The 17,414-nt window shown below is 53.8% G+C and overlaps 1 protein-coding gene across 2 annotated transcripts; it reads right to left on the bottom strand.

Moving 5' to 3' along the window:
* Positions 1 to 350: 350 nt before the first annotated feature.
* Positions 351 to 6,093, bottom strand: DYNLL2 (dynein light chain LC8-type 2). 2 transcript variants are annotated; one of them, XM_055796784.1, is made up of 3 exons: positions 5,935 to 6,093; positions 2,429 to 2,567; positions 351 to 754 (listed from the first exon to the last, which is right to left on the bottom strand). In XM_055796784.1, exons 2-3 carry the CDS (start codon positions 2,558 to 2,560, stop codon positions 617 to 619), a joined length of 270 nt encoding a protein of 89 aa, XP_055652759.1. In that variant the 5' UTR covers positions 2,561 to 2,567; positions 5,935 to 6,093; the 3' UTR covers positions 351 to 616. The 2 variants fall into 2 exon arrangements, with proteins under 2 accessions (XP_055652759.1, XP_005233750.1); XM_005233693.3 differs by lacking the exon at positions 5,935 to 6,093 and having other exon boundaries at positions 2,429 to 2,581.
* Between the last annotated feature and the right edge of the window lie 11,321 nt (positions 6,094 to 17,414).

Below are 17,414 nucleotides of genomic sequence, written 5' to 3' on the forward strand. Positions count from 1 at the left end.
CAAGTCTAGGTCAATGTTTCAGCAGAGCCAAAAATACGGGCACTGAAAGAGAACACCGAGGGTGCCAGCTGCAAGTCTGTTTATCACAGTCCAAGGTGGAGTTCAACTTGTGTGTGAAAGCCACATAATCAAGAGCCACCCCACCAGCTGTCAGGGAAGGTCTAAGTACCTGCACTGAGGTTACTGGGAGAGCCAGCTCTCTACAGTCTGCAGGGTGGGTACAGAGGCTCACACTGGCTTTGCTCCTTGTAACAAGATTAACAGTCTAATAAAACTCAGTAAGGAAGTCAGGGTCTTTTTGGCCTGCCCAAAGTTTTCCCAGCCTCAAAAAAGGAGTTACCACTGAGGGAGCTGTTGTGGAATAGTTTTATTTCTTCCCACGTAAAGGCCATTGTTTAAGCATTTACAGGTTTCCTAGTGCAATACAACCAAAAAAAAGCAGTAACAAAAAAAAATGCCGCCTTCTTCCCAGGCAACTAAACAGAAGTAGATTTTTACTGCAACATATACACATTAAATATAGTATACAGTCCATGCAGCGGCATAGCCATGTTAAAGGGAGTTGTGGCTTCAGCCATCAGTGCATTACAGTCCAAATTTCACTTGTTCCTACTTCCTATCCAGACTTGAAGAGAAGAATTGCAACCTGACCCAAGTAAAAATAGATGAAGTGCTTTGTCTCGTGTGTTACATAGCTGCCAAAGTTTCTGCCAACAATGCAGTGCCAAGTTGGGTTGTATTTCTTGTCAAATTCCTGAAGAAAGAGAAGAGAGGCATTAAGGCCAAAAAAGCCCACATGAAAATAGTTCTAAGCACAAACTCTTAGCTGGCTCTGTTCACACACTATCACCTTTCCTCCCAGCTGCAGCACCTCTAGATTCCCCACTGCAAGACACTACTGTATCAAGCAAGGTAGTGACTGATTCAACCAGGCCTCCGCACTGGATTGTTTGAAGGATCCAACAGAAGCAAGTGATCTCCTGAGACTTGGAGCACCCATCAGCCCTGGGCAGAAAGAGCAGATGCAAGAGCCCTCCTTGGTACAGTGCTATGCAAGCCCTGCGTGTAGGCTAGCTCAGGGGAATATTTCTCCTCTCCCATTCCAAACCCACTCACAAAAAAAAGATTCTGGCATGTCTGCTCCAGCAAGGCATTTGAGCTTAAAGGTCACCTAAAAAAAAAGGAAGGAGAAGTCTGCCTTCTGCTGTTTGGGACTCTTCTTCACATGAAGGGACAAAGTCTGCATTGAGAATTAGCAGGCAAATTCACAGGCCAGACAGCACACAGACCTAAGAGGTCAGAGGCAAGCAAGCCAAATGCTGGCTTGATAGCCAGCCTTCTCCTATTAGGAGGGAAGACAGGGTTAAAGACCATTTTCCTCCCTTTAATTCATACACAACTCCTAAGGACACCCTTACCTCCCCTGAGACAGAGGCAGAAAAGACTCAACATTCAAGATTAAAGCAAGCATTTGTCCTCAGAAAGCAGCAAAACAGTTTGAGCTCTTTGCAGGTAACCTTTGAAGTAAGGGAAAGGCTTTCTTGCCAGGCCATGAAGGTGTGTCAAATTGCTTCCCTCCTCCCAACACACTCTCAGGATATAAAGGCCAACTTTTTTTGGGTGCCTTCTGTTGCACTCACTTTACAGGCTGCATTGCCCCAGGCACTTTAAGTTAAGTCTTGCCTCAAAGTGATCCAAGAGGTTAGAAGACACCTTTGAATCCTTTACATTCAAGCACAGATTACAAGCAAGTCCCAAAAGCTAGCCCAGGTGCAGGACTGCATTGCATCTGAAGTCATACTTTCCTCCTTCAAAAGCTCTTTGCCTGACCATTCAGAGAAGTGGCTACAGAGGGAACAGACAGCTCCCCAGATGCCATCAGGCATGAGACTTTGAGCTAATTGGCCCCTGCAAACAGGGAGAGAGACCTCTTCAGAAGCCAGGGCAGCTGCTTGCACTGTTTTTGAAGTAGCACCTTTCACAACCCTGCCAGCCAGCACAAGGCCCCATCATCCTTCACACCACCCACCCCAGAGCCAGGAACATGCACAGATACCCACTCTGAATGAAACAGAGCAATCCCACCCTGTACCAGTACTGAAAGCAAGCAGCAGGATCTATGGAGCAAGTCCTACACAAACTGCAGCCAGCTCTTTCTAGGCTGGCAAATCCAGAGGGATAGCACTCCCACTGTTTGTGCAGAGCTTGCCAGAGCAACAGACCTGGCTCTGCTCTGCCACAGCCCTCCTCTGACCTTGGAGAAGTCACTCCATCCTCTTGGGAATAGCAGTAAAGAAGCCAAGAAGAAAGCATCTTCTCCCTCCAAACACGCAAGTAGAAGTCCCAGACACTCAGGCTCATGACAGGCACACATACTCAAGAGCTTCAGGAAGTCTCAGCCAGAGCAGCCCCCTCATCCCGTAGTTACCTTCTTTATATATGCTGCAATGTCCTTTTCTATGTTGTACTTCTCCATTGCCTGTGTAGCACAGTCTACAGCATCTTGCTGCATGTCCTCGGACATGTCCGCATTCTTGATCACAGCCTTTCTGTCAGACATCGTGAACCTAAGGCAGAACATAGATTCCTTTAATCCCTCCCCAAGAAAGGAGAAGCTTCCTGCGCATCAGAGGTTGTCCTTTCTATCACAGGCTGCGTCACAAGCCGATACTAAAAAACCTCACCCTGACCATAACAGGGCTATCAGGGTAGCCTACAGCAGTCCCAGACTAAGGTGCCCCTTTATAGCTGGAGCACTGGCACTGTCTGGAGGTTAGATCAGAGATAGTCCAACATCACCACCTGCATTGAACACAGGCAGGGAAAGCTTACTGTGTGGGAGGAGACGGGATCTGCAGAGAGCCACTGCCCTCATACATCAGTAGGCTACAGCCAAGTTTGCCTTCCAGGTGCACCAGCAGTTTGGAGCATCATCTGTTCAGAGCCCTGCAAGCAACAGATCCCAGACTGTCTGTTACCAGCAAGGGAGGCTTCAGAAGCATGTTAACAGCAGCAGTGCTTTACTCCACCCCCTGCCAGGAGTTACAGTTACTGCTGCTAGTTTAGCCTGGAAGGAGTGTTGTTCCACATTTAGCCTATTACCATCCCCTCAGCTCACTGCTGCTTTGCCACAGAAACCCAGACTTCAGCTGTTCCCACGGGACAAAGCTGGTCTGACAAGCCAGAAACAGGGTAACACCACACTGCAGCCTAGAAACAGGGGCAGCAGGAAGCAAGCCCCACCACAGAGCTAGCAGCTAGCACCTGGCAAAGCAGCCTCCCCTATCCCCCCCAGTTTGTGAACCACAACACAGACACTAGAAACCAGCATGGTAGTGCTGCCTGTGACCTTTATGAAACTAGAAAGCAGTGTACTGGAGCAGGGCATGTAGCCCCCTTCACTCTATAAATTAGTTCAGGTGCTTCCTACCAATAACCAAAGCCATTTACACACAGATCTGCATGGCCTTTCCAGGGAGCCATTCAGCATTGGGAATTTTCCAGTGCAGTTCACATTTTCCTAGAAAACTGAAATCCTGCAATCCCAGCCCTGCAGCCTTTCTTCAAGCAAAGGCCACAACACACGCCCTGGGGAAGGAGGCCCATGCAGGAGTGTGCCAGCCAGCAGGAGGCCAACACCCCTCCAGGCACCAGACCCCTCACTCCCAAGCCACACATGAGGCCTGGTGAGGATGCAAACATTATCTGGGGGAGCAGCCAAGCCAAGGTTTGTGCTGAGAAGGACCATAGCTGCTTACCCTGGCAGCAGCTCTTACCAGAGCATATTAAAACTTTGTGGGAATAAGCTTCTTAATGGCAAGGAGTGCCTCCAATTAAGCCTGTAGAGCACCATTATGTTTCCTAAAACCTTTTACAATGCTGTAAGTCGAGTGATACTATCAAGCATGTTTTGAAATAGTGAAACTACACATTTTTAGCTTTACCGGGGAGCAAAGAAAATCTGCTGCAACGATTGCTTGCTGGAACAGTCCCAGAAAACTGAAGGAGCAGCTTTGTTACAGCAATTAAAGGAGCCTGCTATCCAGAGAGAAAGAAAATCCAGTTACATAATTGCAGCCCTATGATTACAATACTTCAATTCTTCACTCTGCCTGCAGTTGAAGGCTTCTATCGCCACCTTAATTTATACATTTTAGATACAATGTTTAATAGAGCACTGCTATTAACATACCCTAATAGCATCAGGAAGAATGACAGGCACTGAGCTCAAACACCAACAGAGCACACGCCCCTACCACAGCTCTGGAAAAGCCACTTCCAGGCACTTTGCTCCCCTCCGGTTTAAGCCAGTGGGTGTGAGCCTGTGGCCCAGAAACCCTGGCAGGACAAGACAGGGCTCAGAACAGCCTAACCAACTGCCCATACATTTGGATTCACTACCCAGGAATCCAGCAATCCCTTGGAAAAGTCTTTCAAGGGCCCAGCCTACAGGAAAAGGGAAGTAGCAGAAATTCACTTGTGGGTTATTCTTCCAGGAAAGCCTCTTTAGGGAAGAGGGCAACCAAGTCCTCACACACATATGGCCTTTGCACACCTCCACTGCACGCCGAGTTCAGAGGGCATTTGCCATTACATAACCAGCCACTGAGTGACCTGCAAAAAGCATCTTCTTTCCTCATTGTTTAGGCAAGGAGCATCTCAGTGCAGGCCCATGCCGCCGAGGGCCAACAGCGCTATAGAAAAAACTGATCATCCTTCAGTAGAGATGCAAGTGCTGGCCAACCTGCCCTCCCCAGCACCGCACTGCTCCAGGGCACAGCATCCCTCACGTGCCAACCGGGGGCGGGGGAGGGGCGGGGAGGGGGGCGCGGCTGGCAGCATGCTGGGAGGAAGGTCCCCTGCACCCACCACAGGGCAGGGAGCATCTCTGAGCATCACTCCACCCACCCAAATGACCACCACAGAGCAGCCCCAGCCTCAGCTCATTCCCCCATGGGGTTCTAGAGGCAACCTCCCTGTGAGGCAGCCCAGCACCACCATATACACACACACATTACCCCTAAGCCACAAGATCACACCTGGCCCTCAGGGTCTTGCCACATAAGTCTGGTCCTCTCAAGAAAGCCAAAAAGCCCCAGCACTCAGCCCAGGGCAGGACGGGCCTGGAAGGGGGTAGCAGTACAGCTCCAGCAGCCAGCCCTTCACCAGTAAAGGGTCTTGAAGGAGGAAGAAAAGACCACAGCCCTGGCAGCTGCTCCAGGGCAGGATGAGGCCATGGGAACGGGATTAGGCCCAAGCTAGCACCCAAGCCTTCCCTCATCCGGGTAGAATGAGGTCCTGGAAGGCGTATGGGGCTCAAGCCCAGCACCAACCCCAGCACAACAGGATGGTGCTTTGGAGGGGATGATGCTCAAGCTCAGCAACCATCCCTTCCCTCAAGAGCGCAAGACGCAGCTTTGAAATGGGCCGAGACACAAGCCCCCACACCCACTCCTTCCCTCCCCGGGCAGGATAGGGCCCTAGAAGCAGGACAAGGCCTAAGCCCTGCACCCACCTCTTCTCACCGGGCCAGCACAGAGCCTGAGGACGGGGACGAGGCCCAAGGCCGGCACCCACGGCCTCGCCCACCCAGGCAGGGGAGGGCCCCGGGACGGGGGTGCGGCACAGCCCCTTCCCCACCAGCGCAAGAGAGGGCCCAGGCAGGCGGCTCCCAGGAGCCGGGCGCATGTGCAGGCCGGAGCCATGCGTGACCTTCACGGGGGGGAGCCCCGGGGGCGCCCGAGGCAGCGATGACCTTGCCTGTAGCGGGGCCGGCAACGCAGCGGCGGCGGAGCACCGGGGTGGGGCGGGCTCCAGCCGCCGCCAGTAGCCCCCCCGCCCCGGGGCCCGAGCCGTCTCCTCCCCCCCGCCCAAGGAACGACCGGTGTCAGGCGAGACGTAGAGGCCCACGCCCCCCCGGCCGGCGTCGCTCACCTTCACAGTGACAGAGCCACCCCGCGAGGGTGAGGCACAGCACCGAGGAAGAGGAGGTGGGAGGAGGCCCGGACCCGCTCGCCTCAGCCCGCTCCGCTCCCTGCGCCGCGCCGAGCGCTCTGCGCCTCGCCGCCGCGCCGCGCTCAAATACCGCCCCGCCCGCTGCGGCGCGCGGCCCGTCGCTCCCGCATTGGCTGCGCTGCCCGGCACGCCGCGCCCCTATTGGCTGTTCCGCGGCGCGGCCCGCCGCCCCGGCCCGTCCGCCCGCGCTGTTCTGCCTACATCCTGTTTCATCCCACAATGCCTCGGGGCGAGCGCGGGGCGGGGCGGGGCGGTGCCTCGCGGGGGCAGGGAGTAGTCCGGCGCTGTGAGGGGCAGTGGCGGGGGTGCGCGCCGCCCTGACCCCTTGCCGGGATGAACCCCCTTGGCGGACTCTCTGCTGCTTAGGGGGCCGTGGTTCCTCTGCGGGGGTCCCCTCTGCCTTGGGGCCCTGGGTGGTAACCCTGACTCCTGCGAGTGATCCCCTGCCTTGGGGAGACCTGGTTCCCTTGTGGGTAACCGCCTGGGGAGGGCCTGATCCCTTGGGGGGAACCTTGCTGCTGGGGTGGGCCTGGCTCTACCCTTGTACCAGGTGTGACAGGGATGTATGTCTGGTGGCAGACCCCAGAGCCAAGCCAAGCCCCACTGCCAGCAGTCCTGCAGCAGGGTACCCACCAGGGTGGTGGGCAGTCAAACCCCACACTGCCTGTTCTGTGCAGACCTCAGGGTGGGAAACAGTGGAGGAGACTCACACTTGTAACCCTCTGCTGCTCACACAGCTGCCTGTGGGGTCTCGCAGGGTCCTGGCATGCAGGTGTGACACCAATGCTGCAGCCACTTGGCTTTCCCGCACGGGGCTCCTGCCCTGGATAAATGTGCTCCAGGCATACACCTGCCCCCAGGGCTGCCCCTGCAGGCCCATCTGTTAAACTGGCCACCAGCCAGCTCCCATTTTGGTTGCTCCATTTCACTTGAGCAGAGGTGCCAAGAAATCCTTTGCAGAAGGCACCTGAAGAAAAGCCCAGCAAACCAAAAAAACTCCCAGTTCCCATGTCCCCATTTCCACACCACCGTGCATGCACAGCACTGCCTGGTATGACCAGCAGCGAGATGGAAACAGCGCTTGCTGGGCTCAGCTGGTGCTTAATGAGACCAGTTTTAATTGCGTGTGTGGCCTTAAGAACCAGGGAGACCTCTTCGAGTACTGAGATCTATCTAATTTGATTGCTCAAGGAAGAGAAGGCTACAGCTGATAACAGCACTCGGGGGACAGGCTGGAGTTCACTCCTCGGCTGTGCTTTTGCCTTGCGAGCAGGCAGTCTGGGAATGGACCAATCCTTTTTGCGAATGAAGTGGATATTTCCTGGTGTGACCTTTGCAGTCTCTGAGATACTGGTCAAAACTCCCAGCAAATAAAATATTTACTATCCCCAAATAGGTCTGGACCTAATCTTCAGCCTTAAGATAGCAGAAGCCAGAAGGCAGCAGAAAAGCAAGTGAGGACTACCACCGCAGGGTGCGGCACTAAGTTTGTAAGACTACCACTGGCAGCATAGGACCTGACCTTCAGCCTTCAGATGGATAATTTGAGGGCATCAGCATTCCCTTGGAGCTAAATGCTCCAAGCCTGGGTGCACGGGCTGGGGAATGGCTGCAGGTTGCCTGCTGGCTGGTCAGCACTGCACACATGGGAGCTGCAGTCATCCTGGGGCTGCACCAAGCACCGCTCTGGTCAAGAAGTGAAGTGTCAGTAAAAAAATATGTGGTCAGAGTGGAGGGTTGGGCTGCAGCTGTCAAATTACAGAACCCTCTGTGTCGCTCTGGGAATTAACTGATGGTCACTTTGAACCCCTGGAGCAATGTTCTTGCTTTCTCTTGCAGGCTGACTTTTCTTGCTCCCTCTGCAGGACAGGAGAGCTGACAGTGCCCATCCTGCTGGGATGCAGGTGATGCCCTGCACCCACTGACATGTGCTGGGTCACCACAGGCCACCCCCAGCCGGGACCATGCCTTCCTCTCTTTTGGATGCCAGTGCTGATGCAGTAACAGGCTCAGCTACAGCCCTTTATGAGCTTCCATCTCAGTGGCATTGGGACTAAATATTTTCATGATGATGTTTCCAGAGGCTCCACATGACCGGAGGGAGCTGCAGGTGCTGATCTCAGGGCTGAGGCGTGGGAGAGGCCATGCCCAGGCAGATAATGGGCAGCTGCCAGAGCGAGACCTACTTGAGAGAGGCAGGAGGTTGGAGTCCCCCTGGGGTGCCAGAGATGGGGAGCCCACAGGGAGCCCCAGGAGTGGTGATGGGGCAGACCCATGTCCCTGTAGGCTGTGGTCCAGGCTTGTCCAGCAGGAGCAGGCAGGCTCCCCTATGCTGTGCTGCAAAGCAGCAGAGCTGGTCATCCCGGGAGGCTCCCAGGAGTGCCGGGCTGCGAGGGCAGCAGCTCTGCTCAGGTTGGCTGCACACCGCTTGGCTGGGCTATTTATAGCTCTGCCAAGTCCCTGTTGAGGCAACAGATCTGAATCTTGTGAATCTTTTTTATGAGCATCCCAGATTGGGAGGCACAGAGCCTTGGCTCTCCCCTTGCCAGGCCAGGCCAGAGCCGTGGTTTGCATCAGGGTGGCAGCACCATGGGCACAGAGCCTGGCTATGGCCCCGTGAGGCACGCGGACAGCCCGGCTGGGCTGGAGGAGGCAGCTCCCTCCCTCCCAGCACTAAGCTGTGGAGAAAGCCCTCCGCTTTTTCTCCTCTGAGGAGCTCTGGTATCTGGCAAACACAAACCCACTCTCACAGTGCTGCTGCCGTGGGTGAGCCAGGCCTGTGGGTCGGGATGCCATCACCCTTGGCAGAGCCAGGTTGCCCAGCATGTATTGCCACGCCATCCCAGACTAATGAAGGAGCTTCATTAGTGGGGAGGGATCTGAGCTGCTGTAAGTCAGATTTCTGTTCCCACTACCATGAGTTTCTACTTAATGCTCATGTGTGATACAGTGATAATCACCAAGTCTGGTTTTATTGTACTATTAATCTTGAGCTGAGGCAGCTGACAGGGGCTCGGCAGGTTTTAAGGTTAGAGGCAGCTGCTGAGCGATGCTCGTCCTGTCTGTCCTGCACAACAGGAGCCCCAGGCTTGCCCATGAGGACTCCTGTGCTCCTGCTGTTTTCCCGGTGCAAGCGGGTGCAGAAGCAGTGCTTGCCTCCCTCCTGCCCTGCCTGTCCCAGGGACACCCGTGGGTGCCATCAGCCCAGGGCGGGAAGGAGCTGCCCTGTGGACCCAGATGCAAAGAGACAAGGTATAAAACAATGGCCATGAACCCAAATGGCTACAGCCAATGGTCCACAGAGCTGGCTTCAGTGTGGGTGGTTGCTTCTGTCATCCCAGTGTAAGCCCATCCCAGTTACATGCTGCCTCCTTCCCCAAAGCAGTCGGCAGTGAGAGGAGGTGCAGGAGCCCCATTCCTGCCCAGCACAGCCCTGGCCATAGCTGCTGCCGGGTGCTGTGGACTCAGCACTGCTCTTTGCACATCAAGGAACACAGCCTTGATGGAAGAAAGTGCTTCAAATGCCACGGAAGGAGATGCGTTCCTGAATCATGACAAAAAGCATTTATTTATAAATTCCTCTGAGTGCACTATATAAGGCACTTCACAGGAAAAGGGCTTGGCGGTGAGGAGCAGTTTGCCATCTAAGGCTGTGCTCCTCCTGCCCTGTGGCTGCACGCTTCCCCACAGGATGCATTTCCAATCCCAGGCAATTTTAAGTCAAAAAACACAGACTTTGTGCACAGCCATAATAAATGCAGAGGTCTGGGAACCAAAAGCTGGGCTGACAGTGAGGCTGCAGCATCACACCAGCTCTGCTTCCATGCTGCGCCTCCATAGTAACAACCCCCATAGGAGATTTTTCTTCTTTAACCTACACCCGCTTTGCTACAACTTAGCCAGTTACTTCTGCTCTGCCCTGTCACGGACATAGCACATGGATGTGTTTTGAAGCATGTGCCCACAGCAGAAAACTAGAAATGTTGCTTTCATCTCCTCTCCCTGCAGGATTTCCTTCCCTCTCTCCTCCAGCGTGTCTCCTGCACCTCTGCTTGACTCCTTGCTCTTCTCCAGGCTCCATCGATTGCTTTCTTTTCCCAATAATTGATAAAAACAACAGCACCAGGAAAGTACCTTATTTTATTATTCCCCTCCTTGCTCTCCCCACATGTCCTGAGGGGTGTGGGCATAGCAGTGACACCCAGGTACCTCAGAGCAGGGCTGCTACTCCCCACAAAGTGGACTTTGGCCATTTCACCCTACCAGCACAAACCCCCTCTGTCAGGTCCTGCCTGCTGCAGCTGGAGTGTGAACATCACAGCCAGGGCGGCTGCGGGTACTCTTCCTCATCGCAATCACCAATAATCATCCTCCTGTGGCTGATGCATCGAGCAAAGTGCTGGCAGCTCCCGATCTCCTTGCGGAGATACGCTGCAAAGCAGCTGCACAGAAACGAGATGCAAGCATGAGAGGGCGGCACTGCCGGCAGCTCAGCCCGGTGTTCAGCTTCTGCCAGGGGAAAAGCCTTGCAGAGTCTGACCCCTGGCAAATTGCATGGCTCTCCCCTGCAAGTGACAGCCTGTCCATGAGGCACCCATGGGGTGGCACGCACTGCCCAGCGGGATGGCTCCGCATGTGGCCAGGCACCCCAGTGACCTGCCATCCTGGCACCCACATTGTCCTGGGGCAGGATTCAGCCAGCTGCTCCTCCTGGGTGCTCATATCCCAATGCCAAAGCCTGGAGCCTGCCTTGGGCGAGGGGAGCCAGACCTGGCCCTTCCTCATTGCTGAGGTCCCCAGCCACCAGCTCTCCGGCTGCTGGAGCTGGGCCCCTCGCCGGCCGCAGCCACCCCCCAGGCTGCCCAGTGCGTTATTTTTTACCAGGAGTCAATTGTTTTGGCAAGTGTTTTGCAAACTGCATTATGGAGGGTTTGCTATCAGTCCAGGGCTGCTTTGATCAATCTTGTTTGCGAAGCAGTTTTCAGTGCCCTGGTTAATGTACGTGATTATCTCCCTGAATCCCTGCTATAGAACCTGAATAAATCCTGTGGAAAAAGAAAATGTGCTGTAAAAGGAAACGCTCTGTAAAACTCCAGCGGGAGCTGCCACCGCTGATGCCGAGTGTTTGATCGCTGTAAGCGGTTGGTTAATGTCAATATCAGACCCCAAGTCCCCCAGTTTATTGTTCACAAATTTGGGATGATAAAGCATTTTCACTATCTGCCATCCTCTTCCCTGCACAGATCCAGTCTGGGAGCATTTCGGTCCCCCATGGATTACTCTCACATCCCATGGGGAATGGGAACCAGGTTCTCCCTGTGACTGGCACTCTGAGCACCTCGTCCCCATGCCTGATTTGCAAAGGCTTAGTCTGGAGTGAGACCAGAGTGCATAAATACCAGCCCTGGGGCTGTCCCCCATGTCCCCCAGCCAGGAAAGGGATCGCTACCCTGGCAGCAGTGGGGTAGCAGGCACCGGGGGCTGAGGTGGTCCTGCCCAGGGAGAAATGCTCCTTCATCAGAAGAACCACCCAGGACCAGGTCAAACACATCCCATCAGCGTCACGCACCGGGTCTCTGAACCCCCCCGCCGTGGCCTCTGGCCATGCATTGCCCTGTCCCCAAAGCCAGAGTGGCCCTTCCATGGTGCGGGCGAGCACAGAGCCATCGCTGCTTGTCTCCTGAGGTCTGTCCCCGAGCAGAAGCAGCTGCAGCGTGGCACCACGGCAGGGCAGCCTGGGCTTATCTCCAAAGCAAATGGGCTTAAAAATGTGACAAGCTGGAGACGGCTCTTTGTCTAAACATTGCTTTCCACGAGGTAGTGAGTTCCTTGCCATCCCGCAAGCTTGATAGAAAAAACTAACACTAAATGACTTGTGAGCCTTATTAATATGTATTCAGGTCATCTACGCTCTGCAAGTTTTTGCAAGTGACTTGCGGTGTGCAGTTCATGTAGGATCCATAAATAAAAATATCTCTCTGGAATCTTGGCGGGGTCATATTAGCACAGGAACATAACAACTGCCTTGATGCGTGCTGAGGGACAAGAGGCGACACAGCCCAGCCAGGCTGAGCTGCCCAGCCCACCGCTCGCAGGTCCCGGCAGCCCAGCACAGGCTCCCACAGCAGCTGGATGCACCAAGAGCTGGGAACTCCCTTTAATCTGATCTCTCCTGAGGTGGAAGATGGGTTTAGAGACAACAAACACCAAAGGAGAAGTCACATCAAAGCCACATGCTGTGTGACCATGCAGCGGAGTGTGCTGGGGTCCCAGTCCCACTGTGAGACAGAGGTTTTGGGACACAGATTTGGTGTGCTCACAGGGCCAGGTCAAGGTCGAGTGTTAATTTTACTTCTTCCCTTGAGTTTCTGCATTTTTTCTTTTCTGTCCTTCCTCTTATTTGGACTTGGTGTTCCAGCACAAGCCCTAAACCCAATGTGGTTTACCTGCAAGGGGCCCTGCCTGCATGTCAAAGGCTTCCTAAATTTTTAAGGCTGGAAGGGCTGTTGTGATGATATGCTCCACCCTCCCGCGAGCCACAGCATGCACCAGGGCTGGTGTTTTGTGGCCAAGCAGAGCACAGCGCTGCCCTCAGACGAGCTCCGGGGTGCCAAGGCATGCCAGGTTGCTTTGGGCTGGCTGCAATGGGGGGATTTCCTCCTGCACCACCATGGCACATCCACAGCAGCCATGGCTCTGTCTGCCCTCTGCATTTCCTCCACTCTGCCACGGTCCTTCCGTCCCTGCTGCGGGTCAGCCATGGGCTGCAGTCCCCAGGGGTGTCCCTGCTCCAGGAACACCCCTGGGCGTTCATAGGTGAACAAAATGGGAAACCTCATGTAAATCACTTGGTGCTCCTGCATGAAATAATTGAGCAGTCATGCACACACTAATTGGGCATTCATATACAAAATAACTAGGCACTCATGCGTGAACTACTTGGGTGCTCATGCATGCACTAATTGGGGGCTTATCTGTACAGTAATCAGGCATTCATGCATGCACTAACTGGGCATTCATGCGTGGACTAATGCTACACTTGTGCCTGAACAAATCTGTGTGCAGGTTCACTGTGTGCTCATGCAGAATCTTTTTGGTTGCTCATGCATGCACAGGTTGGGCACTCATGAACCTCCCAGGCACTCATGCATGAACTGATTGGGTGCTGATGCATGCACTAATTGGGTGCTCATGCACGAACTTGTTGGGTGCTCAAATGTAAATTAACTGGGCACTTGTGCATTCATTGATTAGACATCTGTGCATGAATTCATCAGGCACTCATGCATGACCTGACTGGGTGCTCATGCAGGGACAAGCAGAGCCCAGCAGAGCCGCAGTCCCACACAGGGCAGGGAAACCTGCCAGTGCCAAGCATGGGGCAGTGCAGCACCAAAAATACCCGCTGGTTTGCCCAGCACGCATGAGCTGGTGGTTTTGTCTCCCCAGCAGCCTTGCCGCCACACGCGAGCTGATCTCACACCTTCCCCCAAGCTCCCCAGGGCGTAGGAAGCAGCTACTGCCATGCAGACAACTTACACTCTGTTGTGGCACAGCATAAATACAAGAAGCTCCAAAAGCAGGAGACAAGGTCTCCACTGTGTAGAATGATCTAGGTCAGTCTCACTTCTGCAATGATTTATTTAAGCTCCGGCACTTCCTGGCCTCAGTGAGGGGAAAAAAATAGAATCCCCCATATTTACACTATTTTTCTGTAATGTTTATGTTGTGGAAGCTACAGCATCATCTGCCAGTGCCATTTTAATCCAGGCCTGCAGACATTTCCACAACACACTCACATTTCTTGGGGTTGTTCTTCAAGGTGGAGCAACTTGCTAAGCACAAAATCACAGCCTGCAAAAGCTGTCGAGTGGATGTTTCTCACTGGAAAGTACATCACGTCCTTCAATCACTACTGAAGCTTTACCAGAAATGATCTTGCCTTCCTGAATTAAAAATACTGACCATTATGAGTGGACTCAGAAGCAAAGCAGCTGGAAACAACCCACTATGGGTGCAACTCTGCAATCCCACAGCCATCAAACGGGGGGCAGTGGGAGCCCCGTGCCGAGCAAGGAGTCCCGCAGCACAGCCAGCACCAGCCCAGCAAAGCAGGACCAGAAACGAGGGGCTCCCAGGATGGGCGCAGGAGGTGATGCCTAGCTAGGTAGCTATGTATATAAATGTATACATGTATATATATACCAGGCAGGTATTCATGGGCTCACTGTGACACAGGTGCCAGCCCACCAGTGAAAGCACTAGCCAAGCCCTCCTCGCCAGCCTGGTCAGTCATCTGTTGATGCTCTCGCTGAACCCTGTGGAAGGAGCTGCAACAGTTGATCCAATCAATAAATACACATTTTACACATCCCTTAAGTCTGTAATATCTTTCTGTATATAAGCGGCCATGAGGGATTTTGTTTTAATTAGAGGAATGCTTAGGGCTACTCTGCCTACCACTTAATCTGCCTTGGAAATAGAGCAGGGAAAGGTCCCGGTGCAGAGCTCTGCTCACAGCCCAGCTTCTTGCCTGCAGCAACCCCAAGGCTCAGCAACGGAGACGGGGCAGAGCAGGGTCTGTACCCACCTCCCTCTGGCACCCCCAGCACCAGCCAGGAAAGTAAGCAGTGCTAACTGGAGGCGGCTCTGACCCCACCACCCTTTGGACTCAGCTCATCTCCTGCCACAAGCCTCACAGCACAGAAAGTGGCAGTTCCTTCTCTAGGCACAAGGGACTGACTTATAAAGGCTTGGCTGAAACCCTGCTTGCATCTCCAGTATGAGTGCAAGGGGGCCCTTCTGTTGGGATGCAGGGAATAATCCCGCTTTCCTGCCAGTGATGGGGCTCTTCCTCCTGACAGAGGCACCCTGTATAGGAAAGTCGAGCATCCAACCATTGCCCACCGCAACAGAGCCACACTGGGGAGATATCCTCAAACAGGCACAGCACCTACCTAAAAAGCACAGGGCTTCCTGCAGAGGCAGGAAGAAACCCCAGGGTTTGGTATTTTAATACTTACAAAATGTCGTGGTATCCTTCCAGCACACAGCCCGTGCCCCAGGGAAGCCCCTTGCAGCAGGACAGCCTCGCCCTCGCAGTCTGGTGCTGGCTGCGGGGCTGGGGGTGCATGGCTAGTCATTGCTGTGCTCTCCATTCCTCTCCTGCACGCAGCAACACATGCCCAGACTTGATTTATCAGGGTGTAACTCATGTGAGTGCACCCCATCCCCTGCCTGGCACCCCCCAGGGTGGGAATTCTGGGCAGGGTCCAGCCACATCCCCCGTTTGAGTGGTGCTAGTTATCTATGGCAATACAGCGGGGAGGTGTCAGGAATGCATTTCGTGGCAAGCAAAGGGTAGAGGTTTTTAGCAAACAAAATACACATTGCCAAAGTTTGCAAAGGTGGTGGTTGTTTTAAGGGAATCTAACAGCTGCTTAGGTCCCACGGCAAGGAAATATCCATGGGAGGGGAGCAAACCTCTGCACAGAGGCGTGTGTCCTTGGGAACAGCCCTGGGTGGCCTCAGACAGCTCTGCCTCCCTGCCGGGCTCCACACGAGTCTGTATGTCAGCCACCACCAAACACGTCTGTCTTTGCCATGGAGCCCCAGGAAGCCGGCAAGTGTCCCCAGGCTCCCCATGGCTGGAGCAGCACCCAAACCCGAGCTGTCAGTGTGAACTACCAAAGCAGGTGTCTGGAACGTTCATTTCCAGTTCAGCCCAGTCCCACCAGTGCTTAGGGGGTCCATCACAGTGCTCAGCTCATGTTTAACTCCAAAGAGGCGAGCAATCGGTTAGGGAGCAAAACTGCTCTCTGCCCAGTAGTAGTAGTAAGAATAAAAAGGGGAATAATCAACAACAAAAAAGAAGCCCTAGAGGAAAAAAAATACTCAGCGACATCTTTGATGCTCTCGGAGCAAACAAAAGTATGCAGAGGCACTGCTTTATGTATGCCCCTAGGCCCAGCAGCACACGTTTATTGCTCCTTCTGCCTCTGCTGCTAACAGCAAACAATCCCGGCAGGGGCCAGCCCAGGCAGCGTGCCACGGCCGCGCGGCCACGGTGGAGACGTGATGGACCCTGAGCAGCATGTGTGTGCACAGCCTGGCTGCGCGCCGCCGCCGCGTGGTGCCTGGGGACCGCAGCCAGTGCCTCGTGTGGGGCATCACGTCGGTGGAGAACACACGGCTCAGTGGTGGTGGCCTCCCGAAGGCAAGGCTAACGTGTGCTGGGCTCGGAGGTCGGCAGCCATGAGGAGCAGGAACAAGGGCTGGTGCAGCAAGGAGCTCAGCGCAGCGTGTTTTATCCCCTGGCTCTGGGAGGGCTCTGCCCCGTCGTGTCCCACCTCCCCACAGGCTGCCTTCTCTGTTCACAGCAGCGCTGCAGAGGCTGAACTCAGCAAATCCAGCTCCTGCTGCAGAACACCCACTGTGTCTCCTTAAACGCGAAGTGGTGCACGTCTAATGAAAACCTCCGTTATGGAAAGGCGAGGGAAGGAAGCAGTAATGTCCTCTGATATGCCGCAACATTATCCAAACTGTTGGGTTTATGGTTAACTGGTTCCCATGAAGGAAATGCGACTTTTACTGGTGCTGCGGCTCCCCACCCTCGCCAGCCCAGCTCTCCCAGACCTCCTCATCCCGTGAAGCTCGCTGCTCCTTTGATCCTTCCTTTCTCATGTGTGGTATTTCAGCATATAAAAATGTTAATATGCTTCCTGGGAAACTATCAAAATAATATCTGATGTTCATACTTGCATGCTGCCTCTAAATTAGAATGATCTGCTATTCTTATTTACTATCCTCAAGCAACTGCACCCAAAAGGCATATTAGGAAAAAGAAAAAAAGAAGGTTCCTTCTTTGTATTTCACATTGTAGGTGGGCTATCGTGCTACCAGTAAGCCCAGTACCACAGAAGGAATGAACATTGACTGGGTTTTGCTTTTCCCCGCAGAGCGGTGAGGGACAGCCACTGCCAGCAGTGGATAGCCAGCGTGTTCCCACTCCTAATTTCTGATGACGTATTTTAACTTGCTCATTTGAAAGCAGTTGCTTTTGCACCTTTCACCTTTAAGAATGATTGGGATATGAGCAGCAAGGTTTCCTAAAAGGCAAACATCTGCATAAAAAAATGCTGTGAAACAGGATTTTCAGTGGGACCAGGAACAAGCCCTTTTGCAGCACCTTTTAGCCGTGGTGCTGGGCTCGGCAAATGGCTTGGGAACAAGGCCCCTGATCCCACCCCAGGCCTTTTGTAAATGTCTAGTTTATTTTTCCTCGTTTGTTTGCCTTTCATCGAGCTCAGATAGTAAAAATACATGGCTTGGTGTCACTCCTGCCTTGGTCTGCATTGCTCCTTGTATTCAAGTGGTTATCGCAATCCCTCACCTTTCTC

Source organism: Falco peregrinus, chromosome 2 (assembly GCF_023634155.1).
Source record: "Falco peregrinus isolate bFalPer1 chromosome 2, bFalPer1.pri, whole genome shotgun sequence".
NCBI classification, from domain to species: Eukaryota; Metazoa; Chordata; class Aves; order Falconiformes; family Falconidae; genus Falco; species Falco peregrinus.

What these genes read in the sequence shown, in the direction of transcription:
- DYNLL2 (XM_005233693.3), bottom strand. Translation starts at nt 2,581, where the DNA reads ATGTTCTGCCTTAGGTTCACGATGTCTGACAGAAAGGCTGTGATCAAG. An exon ending in TTGCAGCATATATAAAGAAG is followed by an intron (nt 755 to 2,428) that starts GTAACTACGGGA and finishes CTCTTTCTTCAG; the next exon opens with GAATTTGACAAGAAATACAA.